This window comes from Stenella coeruleoalba (genome assembly GCF_951394435.1).
Source record: "Stenella coeruleoalba genome assembly, chromosome: 1".
In the NCBI taxonomy this organism is placed as follows: Eukaryota; Metazoa; Chordata; class Mammalia; order Artiodactyla; family Delphinidae; genus Stenella; species Stenella coeruleoalba.
In genome coordinates, this window is record NC_137169.1 from 169,472,016 (window position 1) to 169,490,328 (window position 18,313).

The 18,313-nt window shown below is 46.1% G+C and overlaps 1 protein-coding gene across 1 annotated transcript in view; it reads left to right on the top strand.

Moving 5' to 3' along the window:
• Positions 1-1,484: 1,484 nt before the first annotated feature.
• Positions 1,485-18,313, top strand: part of SMYD2 (SET and MYND domain containing 2) — a 53,103-nt gene continuing 36,274 nt past the window's right edge. The window contains exon 1 of the mRNA XM_079916554.1: positions 1,485-2,105. Within this exon, the coding sequence (XP_079772680.1) occupies positions 1,933-2,105 (173 nt within the window). The 5' untranslated portion in view covers positions 1,485-1,932. The remainder of the gene's footprint in view (positions 2,106-18,313) is intronic.

Sequence of the window (18,313 nt, forward strand, 5' to 3'; positions counted from 1 at the left end):
CCTCAGGGGGCTGCAATTAGACACCTGTTTCCCACGCAATTCTCTCAGCCCAGAAAACTCTCCTCCTCTCCTGCACTTACAAAGTCCCATCTACCTTTTAGACTCAGCTCAAACGTTACTGGAATGTGGCCCCCGCCTTGACCAAACCCTCATTCTCCAGGCAGAGTTTGTCACTCCCTGCCTGTATTCCCACAGAACACTTTGTACAATCCACCATAATAACACTTAGAGAGCTGTCTTTGTTTGCAGAGGGACATTTGGGTTAAGTGCATGGGCCTCAAATTCAGACTGACTGGAGGTTGAAACCAAATTGTGCAACCTAGTTGTGTGGCCTTGGAAATTATTCTGAGTTTTAGTGTCCTAGTTTTGGAAATGGGAGATATGTAACACCTAACTCACTGGGCAGTTGGAATTACAGATTAAATGGGATAATGTGTTTAAGGCACTTAGCACAATGCCTGGCCCGTAATGTTCAATAACTAAGGGTAATTGTTGTTGGACTGTAAACATGTCAAATGCAAAAAACCAGGCCTACATTTTGCCCATCTTTGTATCCCAGTGACTGGCCATAGTGGATGCTCAGTGAATGCTTCTTGAAGTGCCTAAATGGGAAAGTATCCATTATTATTTTTTTTTCAGGTAGGCCAGAGGCTTATTCATTTTAGGAATTTTACTGACGTGTCAAAAATTCTCCTAACCTTATGACATACTCCAAATCACATTTATCTTTCCCTTTGCTAAACCAGTCCTTAACTTACACATGCAACATAATGAGATCAAACTTGAGTTTTAAGTATTAGTGTTTTTTGCTAAATTCTCTCTTCATACATTGAGTCCTTACTGCACGCATATCAATTTCAGCCTTTACACATTCCTCGGTGAAACAGATTATATCCTTCTTTCTCATATCGCATGCAAGTGTATAGGACTTACGTGCTCAGCCCTGTTCTATGAGCTTTGCGTGTCTTAAATCCTCTATGAGACTTATAACCGAATTGACTTTTCTAAGACGACAGTGCGTGGTCAAACCGATTAGAACCACCGCAAATTCTAGCCGTGTGTTCTGGCCACAGCATGGCATCGCCCCCAAGAAGTCTAAGTCCCTTGACTGCAAGGTTATATCCTTCCTTCTCCGCATCGCTGCCTGTATGCAGAGACTGAGTGAGCAAGCCTGACCAGTGCATTTCCTTTTCCGTCTACGTAAGTAACTTCCACCAGAGGGGCAGAGGCAGAGTAGGTTCACAATGAATACTTGAGAGACTCTCTGGGAGGTTTGAAGTGTCACAGGGTTTAAACACCTTTAACCTTGGGGAAGCACCCTTTAACCCTCAGCACGTCAAACTTTGCTATTGTGGTTTCTCTTCGGTGTCCCCTGAGGACTCCTTCTAGGGTCCTTGACAAGGACAGAGGAACTGAACTTAAGGTTGAGAAGCATCTTGGGCCCCCCCCCCCGCCCCGCTTTCAATTAACCAAGCGCGGGTCACGCCACGGGGTTCTCCGGGAGGCGTTGTATACCTGACCCCCGGGCGACCCCTTCCCGCCCACCGGAAAGCCGGCAGCGTCCAGCGCTCTCCGTGGAGACGCCGCGGAGGCGCAGACGCCTCCCGCCCTCCTTCCAGGAGCCGCCTGGGATGCAGATCCTGGCAGCTGCCACACCGGAAGCGGCCCCGGGCGCGTGCGGGGCGGCAGCTGAGGGTCCCGCACGCGGGGCGGGGCCGCCGGGCAGGTCCCCCGCCTCCCGGGGGCGCGCGAGGGCCGGGCGGGGCCGCCGTCCCTTCCGGGGAGCGGTGGCTGCCGCCGCGTCCGCCGGGCAGCTTCCCACCCCGCCCCCCCACGGCTCTGGGTGACGCTTCTCCAATAACAGCTCGCGGGGAGCCGTAGCTGGGGGCTCCGCCGGCGCCGGGGACCCTCCGCGCCAGCCCGGCCGCCGGCATGAGGGCCGAGGGCGACGGCGGTCTGGAGCGCTTCTGCAGCCCCGGCAAGGGCCGGGGGCTGCGGGCCCTGCAGCCCTTCCAGGTGGGGGACTTGCTCTTCTCCTGCCCGGCCTACGCCTACGTGCTCACGATCAACGAACGGGGCAACCACTGCGAGTTTTGCTTCGCCAGGTAGGGCGGTGCGGGCCGGCGGCGGCGGCGGCGGCGGGCGGGAGCCTGGGGCGCCGCACGGACGGGCTGGCGGACCGCAGCGGGAGGAAGTGCGTGCGGCCCGCGGGGTCCTAGCGCCGGCGGCTCGCGGGGGAGGGGGCGGGCTGCGCCCTTGAACCCCGGACCGGCTGTGCCACGTGCGTTAGGAAAGACCAGCCAAGTTCTCGCCGCACGTCCTGCACGGCATGTTTTCCGAGTCGCTCCCGCGGGATGTGCAAACTGGCGAGGTGCAGGGTCCTGCCCTCACACGTGGGCTTGGAGCCAGGCTTCCTCCCAGCGCTGGCACGCACTGCCCACTCGGTGCGTTGCCAGCGGAGCCCCAGGTTCGAGCGGCCACAGCCTGTCACCTTTAACTTGTGCTTCCTGCGATGTGTTCTGTGGCCCACAGTCTTTTCTGCCGCAGATTTGCCGTGTTTCCTCCAAGGAACTTAATGACACAATATTTCATGTAAAGTACATGGCCCCTCTTCTTTCTTGTCACCCTCTGCACTTGGTATTCGGAGAGAAGCCAGAGGAGTACTGACCACACACCCGTGGTTCAGAGGGGCTGCACTGGTGGGACGTATCTAGCCCTGGTTTGGGACTGGGAAAACATGGCTGCTGGGGGGATGAGGCAGAACGTATGGCTGGAATTGGTATTTAATTGTAGCATGTCATGTATGTGTGTATATGTGTGTATCTTCACATACACTAACACATAATTATATCTTCAAGCCTTATGATAGTTCCAGACCTGAAAGTCGTGTTAGAAGTCATGAATGCAACACTCTTTCCATTTTACAGGGGAGAAAACTAATGCCCAGAGAGGAAGTGTCACTGTGTATGTCTAGTCACACCCATAGTTAAGAAAATGAAGTCTGGTGTCTTCAGTTCTGCCCATTTCCTACCTAGTTAAGTGCTCAATAAAATTACTGAGGCAGGAAGCATGGCATTGGAGTTAAATTCGTACAGGGCCTTCCAGGACCCTGCTTTACTTTCTTTGAACCTCAGTTTCTTCATCTTTGAAGTGGAGATTCCTGGGCTAGATTAAGCCCACCTGAGGTCCTGCGGGTACCTTTGGAATACAGGTCTCAAGTCCAACACACGCTGAAGTACTCAATCTCCGAGACGTGTTCCTCTCATTCCACGGTAAGACAGAGCAAAAGAAGGGACAAAAGCTAAATACTATAGTAGTCTTGTCCAGACTCCCTGCCAGAGCTGTCTTCCGCTTGGGGGGACCTGGAAAGGAACTAGACACAGAATCATGCCGTGGGCAGCTTAAGGGCTGTATGTGATGTGGCTCTTTGAATTGGTGAGCCAGGAGCTGAAGGGTCATGGCACCACTTTGCGACGTTTGAGTGAAGTGAGCATTGGGTTTTCCCAAAGTTAAAAAGGCTGCTGTGTCTGGTCCCTTGATCTTCTGAGCCTTGCTGTGGCTCAGAGTCTGAAGCAGTGTGGGTGTCTGGAGTGGCAGGAGCAAAGCAAGGTCACCCAGCACAGAAGGGGCCTGCCTCCATCAGGGATCCTGGTGATTCCTGGGGTCCAGCGTGGGAGAGAAGACTGCGGTACCACGCACATAGTAGGTGCTCAGATGGTAGTTGCCTGACCACTCCTCCAGTGAATGAAAGATCAAATCCAGCTGGGTTCTCAGTGGAGAAGCAGAGCTGAGAGATTCTTCTCTTTTGCTGTGAGCCTCCACACTCTATGTACTACACACACCCCCGACCTTAGAACAGGAAGGTACAGTCAAGGTGCAACTTGGCAAATCACCCTGCCATATGGGACAGTGTTTGCCTTTGTTTTCCCTTTTTCTGAATGACATTCATCAGTGTCACTGTTGCCTTAGATCCCTCACCAGGGTTACCCCCTCCCTGCATTGGGGTGGGACTGCTGCACCTCCCCCCCACTTTTCTCTGGCTTAGGTGAACTTCTGTCAACATCCACAGCTCCTTTCCTCTTTCCCCAAGGACTCATTTGAAATCAACTAAAATAACACACAAGAAATGATGACATCATGATACCTGTGAAATTAGAGATATATTTGTACTCCACTCTGGTTTCCATTAAATGCGATTAGTTTGGAATTAGTGGCTAGATCATTCTCATAGATTTAGCACCGTTTCCTCTGTCAACTGTCTGTACAGACCGAGGACAAATTATTCTGTCCAGCTGTACTAGAGGAAGGCATATATGTCCCCACGATTCCCCCAGGGGGTAGGAGCAGAATTCTCAAATACTGAAGCACACAGAGCAAAATCCACGACTTCCCCTCCCCTCCCATAAAAAGAAAACTACACCTTATCTTTTCTTGTACCAGAAGTTGAAGGTAAATAACGTTGCTTAAGACAAATGAGCCACTACAGATCTTCCCTATCATATTAATTGTATCAGGGTTTGACTTATTTTGAAGGAAAATACGTGATTTTTTTCGGGAATAACTGTGTTCTATAAGTTGAAAAATAATGGGAATTCTCTTAAGTCACAGTGGAGTGGGATTCTTACTGTCAGGGCAGTGCAGACAGGAGTTTGTATTTGTGTCACATTTACTCAGGGTGACACTTGGGAAGATGTGTATCTTGCCTCAGCTGCTAGAAGGCAGCCCCTAAAAATATACATGTCTTCCAGTTGGGAGCTGTCCTCATCAGACCTCTCAGATGCGTTTTATGCACACACACACACACACACACACACACACACACACACACACACACACACACACACACACACACACACACACACACACACGTTGGCCTGGCCAGCATTTTGTGGCACAGTTTTTACATTATATTTCACTTGGTATTTGACATCTCTTAACACTTGCTAGTGTTTGTCTCAGAAAGGAAAAAATCTGTAACCCTGGGTTCCATGAATATTCATTGTGTGTGCAGTTCCTCAGGAGGGCGGATGTACCCCTCTTGATCTTTCATTCTCTTGACTCATGGGTCATTTAAAGGCAGGAATATTGTCTTTTGTGTCTGTTTGTTCAGCGTATCGGGGCAAAGTAGGAAGGCCCACTTCACCTCCTTGGACTAGAGCTGTTGGAACCTGGTTTCAGGAAATTTACATTCTGTCTGGCTCAGTCAGAGTGGTTGACGTAAATATTAAAATGTTTGCACGATCAAAATCCTGTGATTGAGATGGCCTGTTTCAGCAGTTATACAGGTGTAATGTCCCCTCGATTTTTTTTTCTGTAGCAGCATTCATCTCTTCCCCACTGTTTTACCAAACTGAAGTCATCTTTCGTTGATCTTAATCAGTATTAAGAGATGTGAACCCTTGATCCTGTTCTTAAGGTTCTCTGAAAGAGCCCTGGGCCTGAAGCTGTTCTCAGAAGGGGGTGTCATCCCCAGGGCTGCTGTGATTCTGCTTATTCCGAGAACATTCTCTGAGACTTGGACAGTCTCTGAGGAGAGAAATGGCTTCCGATTGTTCTCAAATTATCTTGTTCTCTGAATGAAAAATTGGACACACATGCTCCAATAAAGGATTCCCTCCATCTTTTTACATGTATTTTTAAGAAATGGGTAGGAAGATTAAAATACACAGACAACAGATTTCCTCTAAAAAAGTTACATGAGAGAGTATAAAGTTAAACCATCTGTATGGTAGATAATGAGGTATTGGGTTGCCATTTTCAACATTTCAGTATTTCAAGTTTTTCGTTTATTTAGAGACTACAAAGGAGGGACTTCGTGGCCAGATTGACTGGGTTTGAATTCTGGCTTCATCCCTTCCCGATGGTTTGTCTTGAGGCAAATTATTTAACCTGTCTGAACTCCCGGCTTCCTGTATCTGTAAACTGTGCACATTAACACCCACCTACTGGGCTGGCCCTGAGACAGTGAAGTCAAGTGCCTAGCACGGCCCGGACACTTCGGGAGCTGTCAGAACTGGCCCCGTGTCTCGCTTGTAGGGACGTGTTTGATAAGCTCTCTTGGCTAAATGTTAAATAGTGTGATAACATAGTCTCACTTCAGGGACATTTTTTTATGGTGGTGGCATTGGGGTGGGGAAAACGGGGAAGGACATACTGTATCTTGTTGACCAATGGAGTCATCATTCAGATGGCATGTTGACCCAGAGTTAAAAGTGGCAGTTCTCAGCCTCGGGTCCCCCAGCATAATAATGGGCGTCTGGAATCAATTTTCAGTATTTTTCGAAACCTGACAGCACTGATCTGATTAGCCTACACAGATAAAGCTTTTTGAAACAAATGAGGCTCGTGTATCTCCGAAGTGCGTAGATACTTTAATACTCTTTTACCGTGGGATTAAACAAATGTTTGAAAAGAGAAATGGAGGAAAGCAGAATTTTCCACCTAGCAAGGATACCGTGGCTCCTCTCTGCTCTTTGCTTCCAGCATGATTCTTTCAGCTGTGGCAAGGAGCCGTCCTGCAGGACTTCAGATGTGCCGAGTGCCAGCACACGCACATTTTTCATACGCGGGAGCAGAGTTTCTGTTATAGCTTATCAGGGCTCAGTGACCAAGCTGCACATTTGGAAGCGATTTGAGATGAAAGAGACAGAACGGCAGCAGGATATCCTGAAGTGAAATTCAAACCCTGGTGAGTTAAAACCACCATCTAACACCTTTCCCTCCCAAAAGCAATTGCACAAAATCCTCTCACAAAAATGTGAAGATCCCACATAAAATGACGTTCCTTTAAATCGTGTTGCTCTTTGCAGCTCACAGAGCATTCCAGATACATTCTTATTTTGATCCTCCCAAGGATGGCCTGTGTAGAGAAGACCTTATCCCATTTTATGTAGGAAGTAACTGAGGGCTGGAAAGCTTGTTTCCTTGAATTTCACATTTTTGGGGTCAGATATTGATTGAGCGCGTCCTAGGGCCAGCCTCTGTGTCCTTCGTGGAGGGAACCATGTCTTCCTATTCTGAGTGTTGTTTTCCTTCCCTGCCCCTTTTGACCTGAATCTACCGTGTGGTTCACACCTGGACACCAGGACTTAATTCACTTCTGATTTCTCAAGTGAATGCAATTTTTATCACCTCTCTTCTTTTGCTTCCCCTTCCCCCAAGAGATAATTCAACAGATTAACGCATTGTTTCTAAAAGTTCAACAAATAAATTGATTCAGCTGTCTTGTATCTTGTGCTGCTTTGGGTCCAGAGGTTTTTTATTCCAATGCTTTGGAATTTGCATAAGAGCTACATATATTCTTCTGTATTATCCACTATTACCTGATAAAATGTAAAAAGAAATACAAGGCTTTGGTCCTTTTGTGGGTTTGGGACATTTTTCAGTATGCTCGAGTTATTTAAGACGAGTTTACCATCTTAGTGTTTATAGCTACATATAAAGAGTTTGTTTCTGTGCCCTCTGGTAGGGCAGCATGAGAGTATAAACCCCCTGTCCTTTTTTTTTTTTCCTTAAACATACCCAGTCTTCAGAACTCTACTCTGCAAGGTTAAATGGGCATGGTTTGGAAACAGAATTCATGGTGCAGCTGTGCTAAGAGGCCCCAGGATGGTATTCCTGTAGGACAAGCATATGGCGCACTATCTGTCAGAAGATTCTTTTAAAGATCCTCAGAAATGTCTTAAATTTCTTTGGGAAGATCCAGGGCTCAGGGCTGTAGCTTGGCAGCAACTGGTCTTCAGGAGGACGCAGAACGGGTGAGAACCTGGGACAGTGACGTTGTCTGTTATAGAATTTGAAATAGCAGCAAAATGCAAAGTTTCTACTTGATTTTGGTGTTTGAGACATACCTCTTTTGCCTGAGGTTCATTATCCCCTTTCTTTTTCTTGTCAATATAAAGAAAATATGAAATAATTACAATTTTAAGCCACTTTATTTCTGCTTCCCAAGGAGGCAATCAATATTACAAATATCCCTTATGTAATTGGAGTCATCAGTAGTAACTGAGGTCACTCCCACCCATACACACACCTTGTTTTCTGAGTTCAAGGCGTGCTTTCATCTGATCTGCGTAAGGACAGTTTGACTGAAATGAATTTCTCTGTTATTGATTCTGCATTCCCATTTCCTGTTCTCTCACAGACAGCCCCTCTCTGTGTTTGCCTGTTTGTCTTTGCACCTGTGAGTATATATGCCCTGATCACCTCCAGGGAACTAGACAGACATGGAACAGGCCACCCTGATTGTACTTGACCAGATGCAGACTTTGCACCGTCCTTTGGTCAGCCTGGCGGCTAGGTGGTTTCTGGAGCAGTCCTCTTGCCCTGGAGAGGGGCCAGCTCTGGCACTAGAGGTCTCTCAGTCCCCTCTCAAGGGATTCGCAATATCAGCCTCTGTACACCACCATCACTCTCCCACTCACATCCCCAACCCTTGCATCTCTGGATTTCTAGCAAATCTGTGGTAGTTTAGGGGTGCAGCCCTCCAGCGGGGAATTGACTGAAGTAACTGCCTTTTCAGGGGCTGAACCCATGACCTTGGCCTCATTAGCACAGGCGCTCTAACCAGCCACAAAGCCACACACCTCACTTTGTGTAACTTCTGCTGACTCTGTTCCTACCACCCTCGGAGGCCTCCTTTTCAATTGCAAAGGCGTTCACACCAACACAATAGAACAGAAGGAAACCAGATCTCTTCTAGACTTCTCTGAAGGCCAGAAATATGCAATTTAGCAGGAAAATAATACCAAAACGTCTTGAGGGTTCAGGAAACAACTTATCTTTCTAGTCCATGCACTTGCTGAGAATCCAGCTGCGTGTCTCAGATTTTTCTTCAATCAAAAATTTAAAAATACTATGGAACTCCCCGTGCCAATTTATTAACATAAAATCCGGGGACAAAGTGGAAGGTTTCAGATGACTGAGTGGAAATATGGCATGTACGTTATTAACACGGATTGGGTTTGCTTTTTAAAGAAGGAGAATCCATAAGTGCTTATCTTTGGCAAGTTTATAGTCCCTAGAAACCAAAATAAACGCTCGCCTGTGATAGCTGAGCCACCGGCGTGTATCCGCAAGTGCACTATGACGAACAAGGCGTCTCAGAGCCCCGGGAATCTGCAGTCACTGTGGGGGAGAGGAAAACTAAGGGCGACGCGCTTACCAAGAAGCGAATTTCACACCGAGGCCTGAAGACATAGGCGTATCCTGGGGGGATAGGTGGAAAGAAACCGGCTGACCAGCAAGATGCAGTTTTTCATCTGAGTCAAGTAAAATCTCAAGGATTTTATATCCAGGCACTTGCAAGGAGTTATGTTGCCATCTGTGGCAAAATGAAAAGATCTTGGACGGGAGGAGCTTTTTCTCTTCAGTCTGTGAGGACCAGGAAAGGCTCTTCAAGGGATATGGGCCCTGGGCTCACATCTTGTTGATTTTCCTCACCACAGCAGTGTTTGTACAGGAAACACCCTGGTGCAATCGGAGAAATCTCTTATCTGTCAGTTGCACAAATCTGTCGCAGAGTGATGATTGCTGTTCACGGTGATAGCTTCACATGTTCTTAAAACCTCAACAGTAAGAGACATTTAATTATGAGCAGATGGTAAACTCCCTGAGAGCAGGGATTCTCTTTTTAATGTATTCAGCAAATATTTATATTTATGGAGCCCTCGCTGAGTTCTGAATCCCTAGGAAACAACTGTGCAGAAAAGGGACACCCTCCCTCCACAGAGCTTATATTCCAGGAGGTTTGATTCATCTTTATAAACCCGTTGTCGACTGAAGAAAAGCACAACATGAGAGTTGTGAGTTAAGTTTTATTTGGGGCAAAATGAGGACTGTAGCCCGGGACACAGCCTCTCAGAGAGCTCTGAGGGACTGCTCTTAGCAGGTGGGGTGTGACGAGGTCAGTGTATATGCGATTTTGGTGAAGGGGTGTACATGCAGTCAAACACACATTTTGACAGAAGGTTCCTGCCAGTCTCAGGAAGGTTGCTGCTAGTCACGACGAGCAGATGTCTCTGTTAATCATTTCAGTGCTTTTCTGGATATGAGAAGGTGTCAGAAATTGGGCTCATAAAATCTTCTGAAAATTTCTAACTATCTGAAGGCCTGTTCTGCCAGTTCTTTCCAGAGCACAGAGCGCCTCGTTCCTGATCTCCACCCTGAACTCCTTTCAGGGGTGTCGAAGGTCACCGACCGCGGTGGCTAGTGACCTCATCCTTGTAGAGGCAGATGGCAAGTGACAGATTTTAGTTGACACTGTAGTGCATTGAACTTTGTCATTTTAGCAGATTTTTTTGTTAAAGGCATAAGGTTTTGGGTTGAGTGTTTTCCTTTTATGGAACACTGATAAAGTATGTCATAAAGAAAGCTCTTAACAAAGAAGTTTAATCACACACGCTGGTTCATGACTTATGCAAACTAAGGGAGGGCTTTGATCAGATAATAGTTTGGTCTAATAAAATTGTGGCATCCCTGCATTGGGTTAAAACAGCAGCACTTTGGGTAGACATTTTTTAGAAGTTGATGAAATTTAGTCTACTCATACACCTGAATAAATATTTCTAAATACTACTTAAAAAAAAAAACCTTTAGGGTTTTTTCACCTTAAAAACTTTCAGGCTCCCCAAGTAGTAGAGATTTAGAAACAGTCTACTTATTTCACTCAATATTTAATTGATTTCGGCACATGTTCAGGCCTTTCAAGGCACCTAGCTGCTAAATATTTTCTAGGCACAGAGGGGGAAGCAGCCCACTGCCACCTTCTCTTTCTGCGCATCTTCAGAGAGTGGCCCTGGTAGGACTCCACCGGAGGGTCAGTGCTGCCTGCTGGCACGCTCCGAGGGCTGGGCATCTGGGGTGATGTTTGGGTCCACCTTGCTCTGCAGTGTTAGTTTCATTTCAGCAGCTCCAAACTGCTTATAGTGGTACACACACACACACACACACACACACTCGCGTGTCCTTGCACCCATAGCACCTTGTGCATACTTCCTTCATACACTCGCTCCTTGACTCAGGAACCAGGTCTTACTCAACTTTGTAGCCTAGCACTTAGCCTGAGGCCTGGCACCCCGTAACCTCAGTAAATATTTATTAAATGAATAGTCTCATTTCTGCAACTTATTTTACTAGCGGTTCTTTGGACAGGCCTCATCACCTATCTATATATGTACATCACGTACCAATATATATACAACTCTGCTTGTTCTTAGAAATGAATCCTTATAAATAACCAGAGAACCCTTCATTGATCCCTGTTTTCTTCAGGACAAAATCTTGACTGCTCAAGTCCTCCGTATTCAGTGCTCTTTCCACCCTGTCTAGTGTTATCCCTCGCTCCTTTTTCATTTAAACCCTAAACAAAATCTGAGTGGTCTTTCCAGTACCCCACAAAGGTGCTGTGTCATTCCTCATTCTTCCCAATGTCCACTTGAACCAGGAATGCTCCTCTGTGCATTATTCCCCTACTTAACCCTCTAACTTCTTCCCTGGTAGGACCTTCTACCCTAAGTCTGTTCATCCTGAACAGAGACCCAGCTCGAATTGCATCTCTTTTTTTTCTTTTTCTGGCCGCACCATGAGGCTTGCGGGATCTTAGTTCCCTGACCAGGGATTGAACCTGGGCCACAGCAGTGAAAACGCCAAGTCGTAACCACTGGACCGCAGGGAACTCCCCACATTGCATCTCTTTTTATGAAGCTTCCTCTTCAGTACTTCAGCCCACAATCTCTTCATTTTATTTAGTTAGTACTTTATGTTTATTTGACAGGAGTTTACTATTTACTCTTTATTTGTATCTGTTCAAACGATATATAAGTTGGAGTTATCAAGGTCTAGTCCAAAATCGGGGTAATTCACCTAAGTAAATTGACAATTCGATTTTTTATTGTTTGACTGTAGGAAAATGAAATGAAGAGGATGAGAGTGTCACCTCTTAAAATTCTTCTGTAACCAATTAAGGTGCACTTTCTTGCACGATTTAGAGCAGGTCACATGTTTCTGGGGCCAGGAGTTAATACTCAACGTTTGGCGGCAGAGGGCCTGACCATATTCTGGAACTCAGGCTTATCGTTAGGTTATAAAGGTATTTTTACATGGTCTCTGTGGCCAGAATGTTGAAGTGAGGGGTGTTGTTAGGAACATTTTAAGCTTTTAAATAGTTACATTTGTATGACTTTGTCGTTTTCCTTGATATTTAATCACCTAGGTGTTGTACAACTTAGGGCAACGGCAGTCGTAGGAGGATCTAGTATTGTGCTCGTTACAAAGTACTGTTGATGGCATCTGTCATTTATTGTCCCATTGGAAGAAATGGTGGCTGTTGCTTATTGGCGGTTCCTATATGAGAGAACTCGTTGGTTGTTTCTTTCCTTTTTTTTTTTTCTTCTTTAAATTGCATATTTATTTTTTCAGCTTTAAAAAAACTGTGGTAAAATATACATAAAACTTAAGCGTTTTTAATGCTTTACAATCAGTGGTATTAAGTAAATTTGTGTAACCATCACCACTCTCCATGTCCAGAATGTTTTCATCACCCCAGACAGAAATTTTCTATCCTTTAAACATAACTTCCCATCACCCCAGCCCAAGGGGCCCTCTGAGAAGGGTCGCTCTGGAGCGAAGCCCCTCCTCAGGGCCCTGCCTTTCCCCAGGACCCGGTGCCCCACTCGGCTGGCACCTGCCAGACACAACACCAAAACGCAGCCCCCAGCGGCAGCCTCCTCCCTAGCATTTTCTCAGACTTAAAGCCGAGAACAAGTTAAGCGATTATGTGCTTCTTTAACCTCCTCTCCCAGTACTGCACCTTGAGAATGAAACAGTGAGGTGGACAGTTACATGGGATGTAGCATCCTTGATGGGATCCTGACACAGAAGAAACACATGGGGAAAAACTAAGAAACTCTGAACAAACTATGTACTCTAGTTAATTATGTATCAATATCACTTCATCAATTGTAGCAAATGTACAACTAATGTAAGATGTTAACAATAAAGGAAATTGTGTGTGTGCCTGGGTGTGTGTGAATGTGGGGGGCTGTAATGAGGGCATTCTGTACTCTTAACTTTTCAGTAAATCTAAAACTGATCGATTGCTTGCCACGTTGCAGGGCGTGCGGGATCTTCGTTCCCGACCAGGGATCAAACCCGTGCCCCCTGCAGTGGAAGCTCAGAGTCTTAATCACTGGACTGCCGGGGAAGTCCCTAAAACTGTGTTTTTGTTTTTTTTCTTAATATAGTTATTACCAAAGAAAGTGAGGCGGGTCTGTCGTGATGATCTCGTGTGTCAGAGAGCCCCTCCTTTTGAGGGCCAGACATCCTAATGGGCGGTGGGTGCCTTAGGTTCTGGGGAAAAGGATACCAATGTGGCTATGCCTAGACTGCCCAGGGGCAGGCCCCGCCCTGTATGGTGAAACTCACAACTCTGGGCCCGTGGTTCCAGCATCCTAATTATGCTCCCAGAACACCACGGTCCTGTTAAGGTTTTCCAGACACTGGGGCTGATGATGGAAACAGGGGACGCGAGTGATGGGTGGGTCTCATGGACGAGGGCCGAGTCCCTTCTGGAGGCGCGGCACAGGCCCCCTTGGGGTACAGAAGCCACCTGCTGGAAGGCCTGCGGGTTGAGCAGGTTGATACCTGGGTCCAACCCTGGCTCCTTCACTCCAGGCTGTGTGGCCTCAGCAAAGTCTCCCTGTCTACGACACTGACCCCACATGGCTGCTGGAAAGATCTAGGAAGACAGCAAAAGTCAAGTGGTTCGCACCCAGAGGGTGCCTGAAGTCTCTCGGCTGGTGCCTGAAGTCAGCCGAGGAGAGGGGCGCTGCCCTGCTCTGCTCGGCACGTGATCCATGGCCAGCTTTCTGGGCAGATGAATGGGGTGCCCGCTTCCCCGGGCCGCTGCGTCCCGCTAGGCCTTTGCCCCGCTTCTAACTTGGCAGGGCAATCCATGCACCCTGCCTCACCTAGGTCTGAGGCAACCCTGTTCCCCTGGCAACACTGTACCCACGTCACAGGCGAGGAAACTGAGGGCCAGATCACGTTTTAGGCGGGCTCTTAATTCAGCAAGTGTTCGAACTCGACTTGCCCACGGCCGTGTGCGGAGGCCGAGATGGGTCGGCAGCCCGCAAGCTTCTGAGTTTAGGTCTCTCCGGCCCTTCGCAGCTGTTCAAAGATGCCACCGTCACCTCGGCCGAGTGCCCGGGAGTTGGCTCGGTCACGTGCCCTATGGCCCCTGTTTCTTTCCTTTTGACTTCTCAATCGGTAGGCATCAGGGAAGTCAAAGGCAAATTGCAAGGAAGTGTCATTCTCATCTCCCACAAAATTTGATACAGAGTTTCAGAGGAGAAAGTTAAATTTAAAAGCGCATACATCTCTTCTTCTGGCAGGATTCAACTGTTAGGGATTTTACAGGGCCTGCACGATGAGGCTTGGTTGTAGGTGTTGTCCAGTGGCTGAAAAGAGTAATATAATGTTTACTGTTCAGTAGGGTCAGTAGTTCTCTGCTCTATCCATAAGCCTCATGAATTTTTTTCTTTCTAAGGCAAAGGTAAATTTCATCTCAACTAGAGCCTGCATTAAAACAAATCCTAAATTAGCATCCTCACCGTTTTTTCATTGCTGAGCCTGACTTTTCATGAATCAGTGATGTGGAGAGTCATGTCTACAGTATTTCTTTAGCTTTACTGAGGAATAATTGACAAATATGATTGTCTGTATTTAAAGTGTACAATGTGATGATCTGATGTACATAGAGGTTGTAGAGTGATTACTAAGATCAGGGTAATCAACACATCCATCACCTCACCTAGGTAACTTCCTTTTGTGTGGCAAGAATGCTTAAGCTCAACTCTTAGCAACTTTCAAGCATACAATACTGTCTTATTAACTGTAGTGACTGAGCCATACAGTAGATCCTTATCATCCTTATTCTTCCTACAACCGAAACTATACCCTTTGACCTGCGTCACCCCATTTCCCCCAGGGTCATCGTTTTGTAACAAGGTCAACCACTCAGTGCTGACCACCAAGCCCAGCTTTATCCTTGTAAATCACAGCTCCTATTCCAATATTGGGGAAAACCTATTAGTTGCTGCCTTACTGCCCTAAATATTTCCCGCCTCCCCGGAGGCCCTGGGCTCTAACTTTTAACAAGCCTCAGAACAAAGCCTGATGCCCAGGGGAAGGTTCAGCCCTGCTCTGGGAAGACGTTCCCACAGCAAGTGGTCCCATTTTCACTGTTACATTGTGGATTAAAGTGCTATGTGGAGCATCTTTCACTGTTACACAAAAACCAGTACCCTGAATATTATCCTTGTCCCCTGACCAGGGTTATAATAGGGTTCTGCCACAATTTCTCCAATTTTTATTTCTCTCAAATAGAAATTTGCTAGTGTAACCACCCTCTCTGGGTGGGAGGCTAACTTTGTTTCTGATTGTCTTATTTCAACCCGTGGAGAAGTTACATTGCGCCACCGGGGCTTTTTTCCTTTTCTCTTTTTCATTTGGCCGGGACTGCCTCTGTTCCACAGAGCCTACTTGTCATTTCTTCTGTCACCGTTAGTTAAAAGTAATTGTTATTGCAAACCCACTCCATGCCAGTATCATTCTCTTTCATGGGGAAAACCCACGAAGCATTCATTTCAGTAGCAGAAAGGAGGGAGCTTGCAGGATCAAATCCTTTTGATCTCCACCAACAGCGCCTGTGGCAACGCATTTAACTAGCAGGAGTTGTTAATTACAACCCTAACTTGTTGATCTTCGTGGCTTCCGAATTTTAAAAGCAAGAAAATTAAACACGGCGTGTTTCTCCTCCAGTAGAAAATGACAGGAGCGTGTCTTCTAAGTTCTGTCCCAGTCGCTAATAATCAGATACTTGCATTTTCCTGTAACATTTCTTGCCTCCCTTTGTGGATAGAACCATTTCTTAAGTTCAAAGAGCCCTTCCATTCACAGCAGGGTAGATGTTTGCCTGTAAAACAAAGGCTTTAGAAGCATAAATCGTCTAACTATGAGCCTGAGTGACATTGTACTGAAGATATTTCAGGAGTTGACATCACTTAAAAAACACACACACACAAAAGAATGAAGGCTAATTAAAAGTCTAGTAGTCCTAGGCTTCACGGGTTATTTTCTCATTTAATTTGCATAACAAACCTATGAGGTAGAAACTGTATCTTTACAGTGGAGGAAACAGGTTCAGAAAGGATTACTAATTTGCCCAAGATCGCACAGCACCTCCGGCACCAGAAAGAAGAAAGGACTTGAGATGGGGAAGTAGGAAAAGTAACTCATCGTTTTCATCCTACATTGTGAAGCGGGAATCAGGAGGAGGCGGAAAGAAAGCTGAGCCTTCCTTTTTTAAAATTTGCACCTGGCTTCTAGAATATTTTCTTGTCATAGTTCAAAAATACGGCATCTGCCACTTCTTTCTGACCATCATCAAGGTAGCTAAACAACCTAATACATCCTGTGTGTGCCAGTCATTCTTGAAGAAGAGTTACATTGTAAAGTCTGCATTGCAGAGAAGAATGCTTCAGCGCTCTTCTTCGGCAAATTTAGCACTCAGAAACACTCAACCCAAATGGATGACCATAGGCCTAGGCCAGTGGTTCTGCATTCTGGAAGCACGTTGGATCCGGGTAGTTCTCTAAAACTCCCAACACAAATCAATCTGATGAGAACTGCTAGACCCAACCCCACCCCCAGACGGGCCCATGCAGCCGAGGTTGAGAGCCACTCCGAGAGGTTATGAGTGTGATTTCACCAGTAACTTTCCTTTAGTTCCCTTCCTTTTCAGTTATTTCACTTCATTCCTCCAAATGACCTTTATTAATCATTTCTTTGAGAGCAGCTTTCTTTTCTTGGTTTTTACAGTCTTTCCCCAAACCTCCTGGACAATTCAGATCAGGTTACATTGCAAATGAAAGATTTACAGCTGTGTCTTCTGCAAGACCAGAGTTTATTCTAAAAGCCTGTATATTGCTACAGTGAAAATGGATCTCCCATATGAAGTTTCTCTCTGGCTAAACTTTGCAGTCAGCAATAGTCAAACTCTCACAGGAGCTCTCTCTTTCTCTCTCAAACACATACACAGTGCACGTTCCAGCTCAGCAAATTTTAGTTTGGGTTTCAACCATTAGACTTCTGAAACGTGTACATCTCTCCCTATGAAAAGCTATGGGAAAAACTGAAGCACGTATCAGGATAATTTAAACAGAGCTCCCATCCCTACCCCACTTCATCGAGAACTGCTATTACCAAATAGATCAAAGTAGATTCTTATGCTATTCACTCTCCGCAATTGGCTTAGCTTCTCTCCTTTTCTACTGTGAAGGCCGTTTGGCCCAGGAGAATCTTTGCTAAGAAAATTCCCATGTAGCCAGGCAGATGACTCCATAAGCATATATACAGTAAAATCTGCCTGTGAGCCAGGCAGGGCTTTTCTATTGTTTGTGAGAGCTGCAGTGTTCTATCACCCAGTTCCCAGAGGACACAGTCCTGCTTGGACTGGCCCAGTGTCTGAGAAACACCTGGATTTAGCACACTGAATGAGACAGAGGGACCTTCTTTGCACAGACTGAATACAAAAGTAATCCTTATTTTATTCCAGTCTGCTTCAGGTGATATTGATTCCTCTGGAACAGTTGATTGAGAGACCCTCTGTGGGGATGCTCCCTCCCCAGATCTCATTTTCAGAAATGATCCTGGATTCTCCCCATTGCATCTTTGAAGCCAAGTAGCATTAATGGGATACCACTGGAGCTGGGTATGCAGACCAGAGTAAAGAATGCCTCTATTTATACTTTGTTATTACTGTTATCCAGACACATAGATTATTTTTGTTTCATGTCACAGTACTCAAGGAAGGATATTTTTGCACGATGGAGACATAGTATGTACCTTGATGTGTGAATTCTGATTCTGCTACCCACCTTCTGAATGACCGTGTTGGGTTAGATATTTCACCTCTAGGATCCTCAATATCTTCATTTGAAAAGCGGGAATAATAACTTCTTCACAGCTGATGGAATTATTGCAAGAGATCAGTTTTCAAACTTTTTGGTCTTTTTTTTATTGGAGTATAGTTGCTTCACAACATTCTGTTAGTTTATACTGTACAGCAAAGTGAATCAGCTATACGTATACATATATCCCCTCTTTTTTGGATTTCCTTCTCATTTAGGTCACCACAGAGCACTGAGTAGAGATTCCTGTGCTATACAGTAGGTTCTCATTAGTTATCTATTTTATACATAGTCTCAATAGTATATGTATGTCAATCCCTATCTCCCAATTCATCCCACCCCCC